At 46.9% G+C, this 17,189-nt stretch overlaps 1 protein-coding gene, 1 long non-coding RNA gene and 1 pseudogene across 5 annotated transcripts in view; 2 read left to right on the top strand and 1 right to left on the bottom strand.

Annotated features, from left to right (window-relative positions):
- LOC114638076 overlaps positions 1-5,911 on the bottom strand; it is a 10,600-nt gene extending 4,689 nt beyond the window's left edge. The window contains exon 1 of the long non-coding RNA XR_003713819.1: positions 5,076-5,911. This is a non-coding gene — a long non-coding RNA (uncharacterized LOC114638076). The remainder of the gene's footprint in view (positions 1-5,075) is intronic.
- LOC114638074 (H-2 class I histocompatibility antigen, D-B alpha chain-like) lies at positions 5,624-12,524 on the top strand. 4 transcript variants are annotated; one of them, XM_028786422.1, is made up of 7 exons: positions 5,624-5,831; positions 6,026-6,295; positions 6,415-6,690; positions 9,325-9,600; positions 9,728-9,844; positions 10,024-10,056; positions 12,360-12,524. In XM_028786422.1, the coding sequence occupies exons 1-7, from the start codon at positions 5,639-5,641 to the stop codon at positions 12,398-12,400; spliced, it is 1,206 nt and encodes a 401-aa protein (XP_028642255.1). In that variant the 5' UTR covers positions 5,624-5,638; the 3' UTR covers positions 12,401-12,524. The 4 variants fall into 4 exon arrangements, with proteins under 4 accessions (XP_028642255.1, XP_028642256.1, XP_028642258.1 ...); XM_028786423.1 differs by lacking the exon at positions 12,360-12,524 and adding an exon at positions 10,633-11,048; XM_028786425.1 differs by lacking the exon at positions 12,360-12,524 and adding an exon at positions 10,461-10,557 and having other exon boundaries at positions 10,024-10,060.
- Positions 12,525-16,134: 3,610 nt separating this feature from the next.
- Positions 16,135-16,921, top strand: LOC114638070 (annotated as a pseudogene).
- The last annotated feature ends 268 nt before the right edge of the window (positions 16,922-17,189 follow it).

Here is a 17,189-nt window from a genome sequence, read left to right as displayed (position 1 = left end):
CTCTCTCTCTCTCTCTCTCTCTCTCTCTCTCTCTCTCTCTCTCTCTCCTCTCTGCTGGCTGGGGATCCATATGTAGAACTCTCAGCTCCTTCCCCAGCCCCATTGCTGCCTGTATCCTGCCATGCTTCCTGCCATAATGAGAATGCACTGACCTCTGAAACTGTAAGCAAGTTACAGTTAAATGTTTTCTTTAATAAGGTTTGCTATGTTTGTGAGGTCTCTTCACAGCAATAAACTCTGAATAAGACATTTTGTTTTGGGCTGGAGAGATGGCTCAGTGGTTAAGAGTACTGACTGCCCTTCCAGAGGTCCTGAGTTCAATTCCCAGCAACCACATGGTGGCTCACAACCATCTGTAATGGGACCTGATGCCCTCTTCTGGTGTGTCTGAAGATAGCAACAGTGTACTCACATACATAAAATAAATAAATCTAAAAAAAAAAAAAAAGACATTTTGTTTTGTATTTCATGCACAGAAACACCATGATTAATTAGCCACAACCAGGGCTGGAGAGATGGCTCAGTGGTTAAGAGCACCGACTGCTCTTCCAAAGGTCCTGAGTTCAATTCCCAGCAACCACATGGTGGTTCACAACCATCTGTAATGGGATCTGATGCCCTCTTCTAGTGTGTCTGAAAACAGCAACAGTGTACTCATATAAATAAATAAATAAATAAATAAATAAATAAATAAATAAATAAATAAAAAAAATTAGCCACAACCAAACATCTCTATGAGTCAAGACACCATAAAATTTACTTTGCCTGTGGTGACCATTACCGAGTAGGATAATCCACCATGGACATGACTTTGTCTGTGCTTCCCATTATGATAGTTATAATCATTCTGCCTTTAGCGATTGGGTGCTGAAAACTGGCCCCTGTTAACAATTAAATTCAGTGCATTTAACTCATCCAATCAGCAGCAGCAGCAGTATCTTCAACCCCAATGTCTGGCACAAGGAAAAGGGCAACACCAAAGCTCTTCAGTTGTGTTGGTGCCCCTCTCAATCTTATGTGTCTCATAGAATCAGTGAAGGACATGTCTTCTGAGCTTTCCCATGGCAAAGAATTAGGTTTTACACAGCATAACCACGCTACCATTGCAATTTCCCTGAAATTAAAATCCCTCTAGCAACACTAAGCCAAGGGATATTAGGCATCTTCAACTCCTTTTCAGTAGACCATATTTTGATAAATGCTTCAGCCAAAGATTGAAACACAGTCACAACACATTTCAAAAATGTGAAAGCTTCCATACTAAAGCTATACTCTCCAGTCAGTGTTACCATATCCAAAAACTCAGCCTGGCCCAGTTTTATGTTCTGTCCACCATTATCCCACACCCTCAAAATCCATTCCCACACATATTCCCCAGACTTCTGCTGAATGAATTAGCACACTCAACAAGCTCTTTACATGTGTGCACATAAGTGCAGGGCTCCTCCTCATGGACTACATACTCTACCTCCCCTCCTGGAAACTACTTTGTCTGAACTCTGGTTATAGATCTAGAGACAGGTAACACAGCCGCTGAAAAACACTGGATTTGAGAAAGGACTGCTGGATTAGATCAGCATATATTATGTGAGAATCTCAGAATGGAATAAAGGAAATGTGTGGAGTTCAGGGAGATGTTTTGCCTTTGTTTCAACAAGAGAAGAAAAGCTATGAATTCCTTGAAAATTGATGTATACTAGATTTGACCAGGGGAGACCTCCTGAAAATCTTGGCTGCCAAAATGAAGGCAGAAAACAACTGGAACAACAACAACAAAAAAAAAAAAAACCTGAATTCTCATCCCTCTACTTGGAAACAGCTCTAAGCTGGCTGAGTCATGAATGTGTGCTGTCATTATTCAGAGCAACATCTGGCAAGCAGGGATGTCCCACAGATGCAGCAAGAGCAAGCAGAGAAAGAGCAAGCCTTTCCTTCTTCCATGTCTTCATATAGGCTTTCAGTAGAAGGTGCAGCCCAGATTATAAAGGGGGAGGGGCTCCACCTCAAATATTCTGGATTACAGGTGTGTCATCCTACCTCAAAGAAAAAGATCAGAAATTTATCTCTCCACTTCATATTAAGCAAAAATACCTCACAGATGTTGCCCTCTATTTTGGAGTTTTAGTTAATCCCACATGTAGCTGGCATCAAAGAATCAACATCATAGTCCCTGTCAGAGTTCGGGAACAACTCTGGGACTTTGAAACTCTTTTTAGCACCCATGGCTCTGCCTCCCACCTACCCTCTTACAGGGAGTTTCCTTCCCACGGGTGGAAAAGCATGGAAAGTTCTTCTGGATGTAAGTTTGATGAGAGCAGGGTAGCATGAGACCTGAGACCCCTGGAGAAGTGCAGACAGGAAGGAGGCCCTGGGGCAGCTCAGCCAGCCTGGATCCCCTTTACCCTTAGCCTCTGTGGGCTCAGGCTCAGTCCTTTTATTTTCTACCACCAGGGGGCGGTGTTGCTCAAGAATGTGATGCTTATCTTTCATCTGGAATCAAAAACTAACATTACCTCAAGTGCAAAGATGAACACACACTGTATTTTCTTCCTAGGATGAGGCTGTGATCCACTGTGCATCGTAGGTACATAAAATGAAATATATTTTGTATTTTTAATTTTATGGGTTTTTTTGTCTCAGTATGCTCTATTTGAATCATCCCTTCCTATCCTGCTACAGAGCTCTCTTCATTGGCTGGTGGTACAGTATTGTCTAAACAACCTGTGCCCTCAGCTCCTGGCCTCACACTCTAGATGGGGAGGAGAAATAGAGGGAATCGTTGGATCATTTTACAAAGTGTACTGTTTTATTTTATTTTCATGAGATGTACTCATTGTTATACATGAGTATGTAGGTACACTAACATTAGATCCCTCAAGAACTGAAGTTACAGATGGTTGACAGCCCCCATGTGCTGATGGAACTCACCCTGGATCCTCTGCAACAGCAACAAGTGCCCTTAGCTGCTGAGCCATCTCTCCAGACACTATTGGAATTTTTTGTTTTGTTTTGTTGTTTTGTTTTGTTTTGTTTTGTTTTTCGAGACAGGGTTTCTCTGTGTAGCCCTGGCTGTCCTGGAACTCATTCTGTAGACCAGGCTGGCCTCGAACTCAGAAATCTGCCTGCCTCTGCCTCCCAAGTGCTGGGATTACAGGCATGCGCCACCACCGCCCGGCTTGGAATGTTTACATAAGGAAACCACACAGCTTATTCACAGCATGCTGACTGAGAACTGTGAGAGAAACTAGAGGTACAGGAAGAGACAGTGTCAGTGCAGAGCTCAGGAGGGAGGAGTGATGGGGTGAGGCCTGAGGGACAGAGACAGAAAGGGGTGGAGCAGGAGGAGACAGAGGCAAAGGGAGAGATGCTAACTCAGCAGAGTCCCCTGTTTGAGGGTATTTCTGTCAGATTGCACTGGACACATCTCCAAAACCCTGCTGGCATCTTACATTTCATAGTGAATGCTGTGCAGGTTTGAATGAGAACAGCCCCACAGGCTCATAGGAGTGAATACTTCAAATTCAGCTGATGGAACTTTTGGGAAAGGGTTGGGATGTGTGGCATGGTTGGAGAAATGTCACTGGAGCTGGGCAATGAGGTTTTAAAAAGTTCCAGGCTCAGGCACATGTGGTGGACTGTGCAGTTGACTGTGCAGCCATGGAAAGTGGCTTGGGTGAACTTCAATGGCACAGGAGATGGGAAGCTGACCCAGGGGTCATGATTGAGCAGGTGAAAGTGCAGATCACCATAGCCAATGCCCAGGAGCTTCTGAAGAAGATGACTGACAGGTGTTTCAGGAAGTGCATCAGGAAGCCTGGGGCTCCTTGGATAACATGGAGCAGAAATGCATCACCCTGTGCGTGGACTGCTGCATGGACACCTTGAACACTGTGTCCTATGCCTACAACTATCTACTGTAGAGGGAACAAGACAACATGTGACTGAGACCTGTGCCTCAGGACACAGTTCTCAGAAGAGAGCAAAGGCCAGTGTGAGTGCAGGAATCTGGCTGCACCCACTGAGTTGTGACCTCCTGAGAACAGGCCAATAAATCCCTGCTGGGAGAATGGGGGAAGGGGAGACTCCCACTGTTCCCAGAGCCTCTGCCTCTGGTGTGCAGATAGAGATGTGAGCTCACACTGTTCCTCCACCATACCTTTCCTCTGCTATTATGGACTCAAACCCTCTGAGACTAGAGAACAGATTAAACACACAGTTATAAGTTGCTGGGCTCACAGTGTCTTATCATAGCCATAGAAATGTCACTAAAGCCAGGTGTGATGACACAGGTCTTTAATTCCAGCATTCAGGATGCAAAGACAGGTGGATCTCTATGAGTTCAAGGCCAGCCTGGTCTACATGGTGAGTTCCAAGACAGAGCTGTGGAGACAGACCTTATCTCAAAACAGAATAAAATAAGAGGAAATGTAATTAAGACAGATCCTTTCTGTGGAGCTGCCTAAGGCCAGCTGCCTCCTTAGGTTAGTCAGGGTGAAACCTAAGAGCACCAAGTTCCTGGAGAAATAGAGAAGAGATCAGGTCAAACTCCACACAATCAAAACCTGTATAGATTTAATGTTTCCCTACACAACTGATCAGGATGAAACTTCACATCACCAGTGTGTACTCTCTGGCATGAGAATCATCTTTCTTCCAGTGTCCACATGGCGCAGGCCTGAGGAACTCTAGAGCTAACTTGGTTATCAGATCCAGTGTCCCACACACATGTGACACTCATGCCCCTTACCTCATCAGCTCATAAGTGTGAGTGAAGGTCAGAGAGGGAGTGAGAGAGTCACAGACTACATAACTTCTACCACACTATCATCATTATTCTGTGTTATAGTTGGTGATAGTTCCTCTCCTACTGTGATTGAGTCATTAAAACAACTGTACCGTGGAAGTGCAGACACAGGGCAAATGCAGTGTAGACAGTGATCAGTGCCCTGCTGTCTGTGGTCTCCAAGGTGGTCTCTTCCCTGTGCACAAGGGGATCTACTGTGCTGAGACAATGACCCAGGTTCACACAGACAATCTCAGGACCTGGAATGAAGATCCTTGTAAAACACACCCACCTGGATATGCTCCATCTGAAAAGAAACAGGAGGAGTCTGAGTCAAACCTTAGGTAGAGAAGGCAGATCCTGAGGGAAGAGGCAAAGTCTCCTCTTTACAGATGATTGTCCTGCACTCAGGCTTGGCAGTGTAAGCTGCCTACTGCATGTGAACAGAGCCTGATCTCTGTGGGGTCCGTGTGAGGCTTGCAACCCAGAGACTCTTCTTTAAGGAGAAGCATCTCTCCACTGCATCCCCAACCGCTTATGTTAACATTGCATTCCCGGAAGTGGGTTTTCTTCGATTCCGGAGTCTGACTTCTGAATAAAAGAAGGAAGAGGAAGAGTGGAGGAGAAGACACAGAGAGTCTGGCTGCGGGTCTCTCCTGGTGTCCTGACAGCTCCTGGGTCAGAACTCGGAGACACCAAGACAAACAGCGCTCTGTCCACAGCACAGGGTTCAGGCAAAGTCTTAGTCTCCAGGTGGTGAGGTCAGGGGTGGGGAAGCCCAGGGCTGGGGATTCCCCATCTCCCCAGTTTCACTTCTGCTCCTAACCTGGGTCAGGTCCTTCTGCCCGGACACTGATGGCGTGCTGGCAGGTCTCACCCCCCATTGGGTGGGGCGATCCCGGACAACCAATCAGCGCCGCCGAGGGCACTGGTTATAAAGTCCACGCAACCGCAGGACTCAATTACGGATCCCAGATGGGGGCCACAGTGCCCCACACGCTGCTCCTGCTGCTGGCGGCTGCCCTGGCCCCGACCCAGACACATGCGGGTGAGTGCGGGGTCGGGAGGGAAACGGCCTCTGCGGGGAGGGGCGGGGGTAGCACCAGGGAAGCCGCGTCCCTGCGTCGCCCACCGGACCCTCAGCCCCTTCTCCACCCGCGTCCCGAGCCCCGCGCCCTGCTCCCCTTCCGGCCCACGCACCCATCGAGAGGAGGTCGGGGTCTCACCGCGCGCCGCCCCCAGGCTCACATTCCCTGCGGTATTTCAAAACCGCGGTGTCCCGGCCCGGCCTCGGGGAGCCCCGGTACATCACTGTCGGCTACGTGGACAACACGCAGTTCGTACGCTTCGACAGCGATGCGGAGAATCCGAGATACGAGCCGCGCGTGCCGTGGATAGAGCAGGAGGGGCCGGAGTATTGGGAGCAGAACACACAGAAATCCAAGAACAAAGAGCAGATTTACCGAGTGAGCCTTAGGAACACGCTGCGCTACTACAACCAAAGCGAGGGCGGTGAGTGACCCCGGGTCGAAGGTCAGGAGACCGGTTTCCCTTTCAATTTTGAGGAATCCGAAGGGAACAGGGCGAGCGGGGGCAGGGAGGGGGACTGGGCTGACCTCGGGGTCCCGCAGGCTCTCACACAATCCAGCACGTGTCTGGCTGTGACGTGGGGTCGGACGGGCGACTCCTCCGAGGGTACATGCAGTACGCCTACGACGGCCGGGATTACATCTCCCTGAACGAAGACCTGGAAACGTGGACGGCGGCGGACATGGCGGCGCAGATCACAAAACGCAAGTGGGAGCAGACTGGTTTTGCAGAGAGACAGAGGGCCTACCTGGAGGGCACGTGCGTGGAGTGGCTTCGCAAATACCTGAAGCTCGGGAAGGAGACGCTGCTGCGCACAGGTACAGGGACTGCGGGCAGCTCCTCCCTCTGCCCTCGGGCTGGGGCTCAGTCCTGGGGAAGAAGAAACCCTCAGCTGGGGTGATGCCCCTGTCTCAGAGGGGAGAGAGTGTCCCTGGGTCTCCTGATCCTCATCACAGTGACTGCACTGACTCTCCCAGGGTCAGCCTTCTCCCTGGACAGTTCCCAGTCCCAGTCTGTCTCAGGAGTGAAGGAGAGAATTTCCTGACAACAGCAGGAACTCCCTGCTGTCAGCCATGGTCTCTCCCAGACCAAGTTCTTGCCCACACCCACTGTCTGTGGACACTGACTCCTGTCATGCTGAGTGTGTCAGCCCTTAGACCTCAGGACCGGAAGTCTCCTTTACCAGAAAGGAGACATGGACTCCCCTACACTAGGCTGGTTCCCCAGTTTGTAGAACTTTCCAAAGAATACATTCTCGCAGATCTCTCCCTGTCTGTGGGGTCTGCATGCCTTCAACAACCCACTTCTTTCCATTCCTACAGTGGTGAATGGTCACATGAGCCTTTATGGGGTACCCTGGAGGAATATAAATTGTGGAATTTCTTTTTCTTTTTTTTCCCTCTCTTATTTCTTACTTTCTTTTTTCTTTACTTTCTTTTTTTTTTTTAAGGCATTATTTTGCTTCTGGTCAGTTTTTGTCTGCTCTGGAGTGATTCTGTTTCTCCAAGCCGTTATATTATCATTTGTATCAGTCTGCACAGGTGTCAGGGAAGACTGCTAGCCTGGATAATTAGACAAGTTAAACCATGTAAGTTAAGTTGGCTGGGTGATGGTGGTTCACGCCTTTAATCCCAGCACTTGGGAGGCAGAGGCAGTCAGATTTCTGAGTTCAAGGCCAGCCTGATCTACAGAGTGAGTTCCAGGACAGTCAGATAAACCCTGTCTCGAAATTTAAAAAAAAAAAAAAAAAAAAAAAAAAACAAAAACTGTGTGAGTTAAATCTTGTGAGCTTAGATTGTTTCCTGTCAGAACTAAACATCCAGAAGCCTCCTGCTCTTCCTCTGCCCCCAGGTTGCAGTGCTCTCCCTTCTGAATCAGTAATTGAACTTTCTGAGAGAAAGGTCTTCTGCAACCCAGGGCTGGAGTGAGAGGGAAGATCCACACACCCTGTGAGCCTGCTGTGTTCCAGTGAGTGCTGCACTGGGGTCCACAGCACACTCCAGGGGTCCTGTGTAGCACATTTCTATTTTGTCCCCCAGAGGAAGGAGCTAGGAGTCATTTTCTCTGGTTGAGTTTCAGAGGTTTACCACATTTCTGCTACAAACTATGTGATGGCTGTTCACTTGGATTGAGAGTTATGCTGGACAGCAAGAAAACCACAGTGGTTGACTCTTATTGGTGGTGTAGAGTGAAAAATTATAGATACTGGGTATATAGAATTCTTTTTAGACATATAAAGTATTCTTTAGGCTTTCTTTATAAAGACATGGAGAAACCAAGGCATGAAGCAAGTTAGGAATATGGAAAGACCAGTCACCATTACTGGAACTGGCCTATCTGCAAAGAGTTAGGAAAGAATGCAAGTGAACTAGGTGGAATCAAGCTGAGAACCAAGTTGAGAACCAAGTTGGGAACCGCAGTGACAGGGCAAGGCCACAGTGACAGGACAGGACCACATTCTTAAGAAAGATAAGCGTACAGAGAGTTTTCACCAGACCCTGACTCATGTAGGTTGGGTTCCTTTGGAATGTTCCACTATTTTTATGTTATACCACCCTAGCAACCCCCTCCTCATTCCTTGGTTTGTGGTTTTTCCCTTTAAAAACACCTCTCAAACTGGCTGTCGGGGTCAATTCAGCTCCTGCCTGGGCATACGAATTGACCGGCACCTAGTTGTCACGCCCTAATAAACAACCTCGCAATTGCTCCGGTACATGGTGTCTCGAGCAGATTACTGGGTGGTCGCAACTTTCTGAGACTTGAGAGAGGGTCTCCCCTCTGCGAAGGTCTTCAGTGGCACCATTCCAGTAGTATATTCCACTAATTTCTGATTTAGATATGAACTCAAACACATTAATTACTTATTTTCCATTTCATCTTCCATTAAATGACTGCCTACCTCATGCTATCAGGTAAGGAACATCACATAAGGACACCCATGTTAACCCACTGGCTCATGTGGATTCCCTTTTAGCTTCTGAGTCCCCCAGGACAATGTGCCATTCTGTACTGAGGGGACCAGCTCTACCTATTGATCACTATTGTAATGAAAATTGAAGTGTCAGCCGGTGGTGGTGGCCCATGCCTTTAATCCCAGCACTTGGGAGGCAGAGACAGGTTCGATTTCTGAAAAAATCAAAAAAAAAAAAAAAGAAAGGAAGGAAGAAAAAGAGAAAATTGAAGTGTCAAACAGACTTTTTTTTTTTTAGGTTTTGCAAGACAGGGTTTCTCTGTGTAGTCCTGGCTGTCCTGGAACTCACTCTGTAGACCAGGCTGGCCTCGAACTCAGAAATTCGCCTGCCTCTGCCTCCCAAGTGCTGGGATTAAAGGCGTGCGCCACCACTGCCTGGCTAAACAGACATAAAATTAAGTGTCATTATTGATTTAACTATGTGTTGTGTAGATTTTAGCTTGTCCTGTTAATTATGGGATTTCTTGAATCTTCCACACAGATCCCCCAAAGGCACATGTGACCCATCATCCCAGAGCTGAAAGTGATGTCACCCTGAGGTGCTGGGCCCTGGGCTTCTACCCTGCTGACATCACCCTGACCTGGCAGTTGAATGGGGAGGACCTGACCCAGGACATGGAGCTTGTGCAGACCAGGCCTTCAGGGGATGGAACCTTCCAGAAGTGGGCATCTGTGGTGGTGCCTCTTGGGAAGGAGCAGAATTACACATGCCATGTGCAACATGAGGGGCTGTCTCAGCCTCTCACCCTGAGATGGGGTAAGGAGGGTGTGGGTGCAGAGCTGGGGTCAGGGAAAGCTGGAGCTTTCTGCAGACCCTGAGCTGGTCAGTGCTTAGAGCTGGGGTCATGACCTTCACCTTCATTTCCTGTACTTGTCCTTCCCAGAGCCTCCTCCATCCACTGAATCTAACATGGTGATCATTGCTGTTCTGGGTGTCCTTGGTTCTGTGGCCATCATTGCAGCTGTGGTGGCTTTTGTGATGAAGAGGAGTAGAAACACAGGTAGGAAAATGCAGGGTCTGAGTTTTCTCTCAGCTTCCTTTAGAAGTGTGCTCTGCTCATTAATGGGAAACACATCCATACCCTGCATTGCTACTGTCTCCAACTGGGTCTGCTGTCAGTTCTGGGAACTTCCTAGTGTCAAGATCTCCCTTGAACTCTCATAGCTTTTCTTCTCACAGGTGGAAAAGGAGGGAACTATGCTCCAGCTCCAGGTTAGTGTGGGGGGCAGGATTGTCCCGAGGTGATTAGAGTAAAGCTGGGGATGGTTAGTAGTTCTGGCAATCCATAATAGCTCCTCTAGAGAAATCTTCTGGAGGCCTCAGTTCTACCTTGATATTTTTTTAAAGATTTATTTATTATATATGAATACACTGTAGCTATCTTCAGACACACCAGAAGAGGGCATCAGATCTCATTACAGATGGTTATGAGCCACCATGTGGTTGCTGGAATTTGAACTCAGGACCTCTGGAAGTGCAGTCAGTGCTCTTAACCACTGAGCCATCTCTCCAGCCCCCCTACCTTGATATTAATATGTCTATGTGTGTGTTGTGCGTGTGTGTGTGTGTGTGTGTGTGTGTGTGTGCATGTTTTATTTCACCCTAGGCAGGAACAGCTCCCAAAGCTCTGATATGTCTCTCCCAGATTGTAAAAGTAACACTCTGGGTCCTGATTGGGGAGGGACATTGTGGACATGATTGGTTTTAGGAACTCCCAGAATTCCCTATGAGTGGTGGGTTTTTGGGATGTTGACTTCACAACGATGGTTCGTGACTTTCATTCTCTAGCATGAAGACAGCAGCCTGGAGTGGACTGAGTGACAGAGGATGTGTTCAGGTCTCTCCTGTGATGTCGAGAGCCCTCAGTTCTCTTTAGACAACACTGTCTGATGTTCCCTGTGAGCCTGTGGGCTCAATATGAAGAACTGTGGAGCCCAGTCTACCCTTGCACACCAGGACCCTGTCCCTGTACTGCCTGTGTTCCTTTCCACAGCCAACCTTCCTGGTCCAGCCTGGCAGGGGATGGGAAATATCCTGTTAGCTCCATGGTGCCCGAGCTACTACTTCTCACTTCCACGCTGAAAATAAGAATCTGAATGTGAACTCCTTGACCTGACCAGTTCAGTGGTGGGTTAATTAAGGGACTGAGGATACTCAAGAGTATTGTGGAGGAAATAAATGGTAGCATGGAGAACCTTCCAGAATCTGTGTCATTATGCTGTGTGTATATGGTGGGACAGGATGAGGATGAGGGAGCAGATTGTGAACAGGTCTGTGCACAGGTGAAGTTCAGTCCATTGTTATCTAAGTCGGGGTCACCCTTAGCTCTGTCACCTCCAGTCTCTGCTCTCTCCATCACTGTGAATCACATGCTGAAAGTCTGTGATCACAAGGACACAGGATGGCCAGATCCTTGTCCTGTTCCCAAGATTATGAGCAGCCCGGGCTGCTATTCTGACTGTTGCTCTTTACTTTGTCTTCTGTGTATACTTCTTGTATTTTTAGTTTGTATGGAGGACTGGGTCTATTCTTGTTCCTGTGAGTGCTTCCTGTCTTGTTCTCCTCATGGATGCCCAAGTGAGACAGCAGTAGGAGATCTTTTTCCTTTTCTTTCCTTCTTTCTTTCTTCCTTTCTTTCTTTCTTCTTTTTTTAAAGATTCATTTATTTTATTTTATTTTATTTTATTTTATTTTATTTTATTTTATTTTATTTTATTTTATTTTATATACATTTTTGCTGTCTTCAGACAGACCAGAAGAGGGTATCTGATCCCATTACAGATAGTTATGAGTGACTATGTGGTTGCTGGGAATTGAACTCAGGACCTCTGAAAGAGCAGTCAGTAGTCTTAACCCCTGGGCCATCTCTCCAGCCCCCAGGAGGAGTTTTTCACATTCTTGTCCCCACCAGACACAAGGGACCTGCTCTCAGGAGACTGCAGCTACACAGATGAACTAAACTCTTCTGAGCTCCTGCTTCCTTCCATGCTTCTCCATGGAGTTCTCCCCATTTTTCCCATCTTTCCCCATCTACCCCTGGATTGTAGGATCCACACAGAGGAGGGATCCACAGGCTCTCATCTCAGATCTGGTCCTCTGGACCTGTGCTGTGCCCATGGCCCCTCTCCTTCCCTGGCTCTGAGGATCCTGGTGCTGACTCCAGAGAAAAGTCAAGTGTTGATGAAGTGAGTGTATTTTAGATTTATGTTTGTTTTCAAAGCTGTTCCATGTTCTGGAGAGATGGCCCACGGGTTGAGAACACTTGATCCTCTTGTAGAGGACCAAGGTCCCAGCACACACCTGGTGGCTCACAACCAGCCATAGCTCCTGTCCAAGGACATCCAATGCCCTATGGATACCAGGCTCATGCATGGAACAAATACATACAGAAAAAAAAAAACACTCACAGACATAAAATTAACAAATCTTTTTAAAAATACATTGTGAGAGTGTCAGAGATAGAAATTCCTTTGACTACTCTTCCAGGTTCCAGCCTTTGAAGTTTTTTCTTCTAGCTTCGTGGTTTCCAGTCAAGATTTCCAGGAGCCTTAGCTGAGATGTGTGAATACCAACATGTCAATAATCTGTCATGATGCAGCCATCTTCATCTTGTGAAGGATGATGACTTCCCCAGGCCCAGCAGACAAACGTTTATGCACAATATATGTTTTATTAATGAATAAAAAATAGATATGTCATGAATCAAAAACAGAAAGGCAGATGGGAAGAGGGAGGGAGGGCTCTGCTCAGGGGAAATCGCAGGTGACCCTGACCTCAGTGGGAGGGGACAGGACACTGCACTTCACAGGACAGCATTTTCTAGAGGTTGTATTGATAAACAGAGCGTCTGCAGAATTGGAAGGTGACTATAGGACTTTCTCCTCCAGACTGAAACATTCCCTGCTGGAGCCAGTAGGAGGCTAATGAGCCTCAGGAAACACCAGAAGCTACAGACTCACTGAGTTTACACAATGTAACAAGTCCAGAGTTGAACCAGCAGCACTTCCTGAGGGAGAAGGGACTGTTGAGGGGAGCTGTTGGCTGCGGTGCAGGGGACTGCAGTGATGCAGCTGTTGTGAGTGGACATGCACACTGGGCAGGGCTGCTCAGTGATTATCCCCTGACTCACACATGCTCCCATGAGTAACCAGGGAGCTCAAGGTTCACCAAGCTGACCATGGATGGATGCTTTCCTTGGTCCGTTGTCACTGTTTCTGTCTGAGGTGGAGGGAATGCACTCCCCAAGCAGGTAACACAGCTGTGTCCATTGTCATCGACCAACAGTGTCTGTTCCAGATTCGAGACCTAAGCCCTGATTCTAAGATACAGTGCAAAGTAATACAGTGTTATTGGTTTCCTGGAGCAAGCATTGTAGTGGGAAGATGCGTGTGATACAACGTAAGGGGATAAATAAGAACAGGTTGTGTCAGGAGCTGGAGAGCAGAAGGGAAGGCATTCAGAGTGCAGGTTAGAGGAACACAAAGCAGAGAGCTATTGGTTTTTAATTTTTGATTTCCCAAGACAGGATTTCCCTATGTAGCCATGGCTGTCCAGGTCTACTAGGTAGACCAGACTGACCTCAAACATAGATTGGTCAGGCTTTCTCTGCTTCTGCTGGGATTAAAGACCGCACATCCACCACTCTTTGAGCTATTGTTATTTAAGATTGTGTGTGTGTGTGTGTGTGTGTGTGTGTGTAGCCAGGTCTCTGACTTCAGAAGCTGTAGGTTGGGATTTTTCAAAACCTACCTTAATAAGGGTTCTTTAACACTTCAACTTCCCTTCTAGCCCACCCCCAGCCAGAGGTAGTGGAAAAGAAAACTAATAGTGTGAAGGGGGTGTGGTCATGTTTAGAAATAGTTCTTTGGGGCGATTCCAATCTTAGTTGTCAGGATATCAGCAGTTCAGTCCACCAGCAAACTACCAAACAGGAATCAGTAGCAACACTGGGATCAGCAGTGGCTCCTCAATCCAGAGGAAACCACAAGGCTCCACCCAATTGGCACCAGTCAACAGAAGTGGCAAGAAGCCCCCTGTATATCACAAGAAGTTCTTTGGTGCATTTTTCTCTCTACAAAGTGATCAGCAAAGCAGCGCAAGGGGAACCAATGCCAGCACTTTAACAGCACAGACTAGCAAAGCTGTAGCAATGTAAACCAACGCCCGAGCTTTGTCACGCTGCCTGTAGAGTCATATTTATTCTCTCAAAATATCACGTGTCTGCTTCAGCAAAATATCCTCTAACCTGTGTTTCCCCCAGCAAAATATATGGCCTAACTGAGTCTCCAAAGAAAGCAGAAATTTCCACTTCAAGTGGCAAGTGGATCTCTGGAAGTTCAAGACCAACCTATTCTATAGAGTGAGTTCCAGGACAACCTGGGCTACACAGTGTGACTGTATCTCAAAAAAAGTAAAGTAATTTTTAAAAACTCATTTGTATATATTAATTAAAAACACCATGACCAAGGCATCTCATAGAAGATTTTTGGGGAAGGGCTACAGCTCCAAGGGATAAGGGTGTTTCATGGCAGGCAAGGGTTGCAGCAAGCCACAGGCATGGCGGCTGGAGCAGGAAGCTGAGAGCTCACATCTGTAATGGAAAACAGGAAGCAGAGAGAGCAAAGTGGAACTTTTTACTCTCACAAACTTCCCCTAGGATCATACTTCCTCACACAAGGCCACACCTCTTCTTAAACCTTTTTTTTTTTTAATTTATTTATTTATTATATGTAAGTACACTGTAGCTGTCTTTAGACACCCATATGAGGGCACCAGATCTCATTGTAGATGGTTGTGAGCCACCATGTGGTTGCTGGGATTTGAACTCATGACCTCTAGAAGAGCAGTCAGTGCTCTTAACCGCTGAGCCATCTCACCAGCCCCCGCCACACCTCTTCTTAAACCTCAACCTTCCCCTATAGTACCACCAAGTAGGGAACAAAGGCCAACCACCCTAGCCCATGGGGGATACTTCTCACTGGATCCACCTCAGTGGATGTGTTTGTTAGTGTGGGTATGGTCAAGTGAGTGCAGGGATCCTGGAGGTCCAAAGAGGGTATCAGATACCCTGGATATGGTGCTGGAAACTGCACTTGGTTCTCATAGGAGGAAGGTTGCTCTCAGCCCTAAGAGTGCTGTTTTTTTGTTTGGGTTTTGGTTTTGGTTTTTCGAGACAGGGTTTCTCTGTGTAGCCCTGGCTGTCCTGGAACTCACTCTGTAGACCAGGCTGGCCTCAAACTCAGAAATCCACCTGCCTCTGCCTCCCAAGTGCTGGGATTAAAGGCATGCGCCACCACTGCCCGGCCCAGAGTGCTGTTGAAATAGGTGTTCAGTGTGGTGTCAGTCAGAGGGTGACCTTTGAGGAAAGAGTTGAAGATTGTAAGAAAACTTTCCCCAGGGTGCTGAACCTAGTTCCTTCCAAACCATGGATCCTGCAGTGCAGATGTGCTGAGGTAGGAGCATATCTGTGTGCTCTGAGAAGAATAAGGAAACAGATTCCTGGAGCAGAGTCAGGGTCTGTCTACACCATGAGGCCTACAGAATTCTAGAAGTGTCCAACTGTCCTAGAGAAATTTCTTCTGAGTTTAAACATTCTTTCTAGGAGGGATAGGCAACCCATGAGGTGGTAAACAAAAGGTTGTATGTCTGGGAGAACAGCAAGTTGGAAGTGGGGCTAGAGAGATGGCTCAGTGGTTAAGAGCACTGACCACTCTTCCAGAGGTCCTGAGTTCAATTTCCATCAACCACATAGTAGCTCACAGTCATTTGTAATGATATCTGATGCCCTCTCCTGGTGTATCTGAAGAAAGCAAGTAATATAGTGAGCTAAATAAATAAATAAATAAATAAATCTTTTTTAAAGAAAATCAGGGACCGGTGAGATGGCTCAGTGGTTAAGAGCACTGACTGCTCTTCCAGAGGTCATGAATTCAAATCCCAGCAACCACATGGTGGCTCACAACCATCTGTAATGATATCTGATACCCTCTTGTAGGGTGTCTGAAGACAGCTACAGTGTACTTACATATAATAAATAAATAAATAATTTTTAAAAAAGAAAAAAAAGAAAATCAGTACCCTGTTTCTTTGCCAGAAAAACATTCTGAGAAGAGCCAGGGAAACAATTCCATCATGATAACCTAAAGCAAAACAAACAAAAAAAAACTTGGAATAAACCAACGTGGAAATTCCACAGTGAAAACTTTAAAACACTGAAGAAAGCAGTTGAGGAAGACACCAGAAGATGGAAAAGTCTGGTATGCTCACAGATTGGAAGAATTAATCTTAGAAATGGCCATCCTACCAAAAGCAATGTACAGCTCTAGAGCAATCAATAAAAACGTTGATGCTCGGGTTGGAGAGCAGAGGGAAGAGCCGAAAGGAGGGAGATGCCGAAACCAGACACGGATGAAAGAAGCTGTGACTAGCCGCCCAGAGCTATTGGAGCCTCGGTCCCCGGCCCCCGTGGCGGCCGCCAAAGACAGTCTCGAGGACCATGATACTTCCACAGAGAATGCAGATGAGTCCAACCACGACCCCCAGTTCGAGCCAATAGTTTCTCTTCCTGAGCAAGAAATTAAAACGCTGGGTGAAGATGAAGAGGAACTTTTTAAGATGCATGCAAAGTTCTTCCGGTTTGCTTCAGAGAATGACCTCCCAGAATGGAAAGAGCGAGGCACTGGAGATGTCAAGCTTCTGAAACATAAGGAGAAAGGGACCATCCGACTTCTCATGAGGAGGGACAAAACCTTGAAGACATGCACTAACCACTATATCACACCGATGATGGAGCTGAAGCCGAATGCTGTGGCAGTGACGGCGCCTGGATCTGGAATACCCACGCAGACTTTGCCGACAAGTGTCCCAAGCCTGAGTGCTCGCCATCCGCTTCCTAAATGCTGAGAATGCACGAAAGGTCAAAACAAAGTTTGAAGAATGCAGGAAAGAAATTGAAGAGAGAGAAAAGAAAGGACCAGGCAAAAATGATAACGCTGAAAAGGTGGCTGAGAAGCTAGAAGACCTTTCTGTGAGGGAGGCCAGAGACAAGGCTGAAGAGAAGTCTGAAGAGAAGCAATGAATCACCCTGTTTCTTTTCCTTTTCTTTTTATAAATTTGCCCTTCCCTGTAAGGTTTGTTTTTATTCATTCTGTTTTGGGTTTTTTGTTTGTTTGTTTGTTTCGTTTTGGTTTTTGTTTGTTGGGTTTTTTTTGTTTTGTTGTTGTTGTTGTTTGTTGGTTGGTTGGTTTTTTTTGTTGTTGTTGTTGTTTTGGTTTTTGGTTTTTTTCGAGACAGGGTGTCTCTGTGTAGCCCTGGCTGTCCTGGAACTCACTCTGTAGACCAGGCTG

Source organism: Grammomys surdaster, unplaced genomic scaffold, assembly GCF_004785775.1.
Source record: "Grammomys surdaster isolate TR1022 unplaced genomic scaffold, NIH_TR_1.0 125504, whole genome shotgun sequence".
In the NCBI taxonomy this organism is placed as follows: domain Eukaryota; kingdom Metazoa; phylum Chordata; class Mammalia; order Rodentia; family Muridae; genus Grammomys; species Grammomys surdaster.
Note: the sequence above shows the minus strand (reverse complement) of the source record. Positions and strands in the feature narration are given on the sequence as shown.

What these genes read in the sequence shown, in the direction of transcription:
- LOC114638074 (XM_028786425.1), top strand. Translation starts at nt 5,639, where the DNA reads ATGGCGTGCTGGCAGGTCTCACCCCCCATTGGGTGGGGCGATCCCGGA. An exon ending in CTACAACCAAAGCGAGGGCG is followed by an intron (nt 6,296 to 6,414) that starts GTGAGTGACCCC and finishes GGGGTCCCGCAG; the next exon opens with GCTCTCACACAATCCAGCAC. An exon ending in GCCTCTCACCCTGAGATGGG is followed by an intron (nt 9,601 to 9,727) that starts GTAAGGAGGGTG and finishes TGTCCTTCCCAG; the next exon opens with AGCCTCCTCCATCCACTGAA.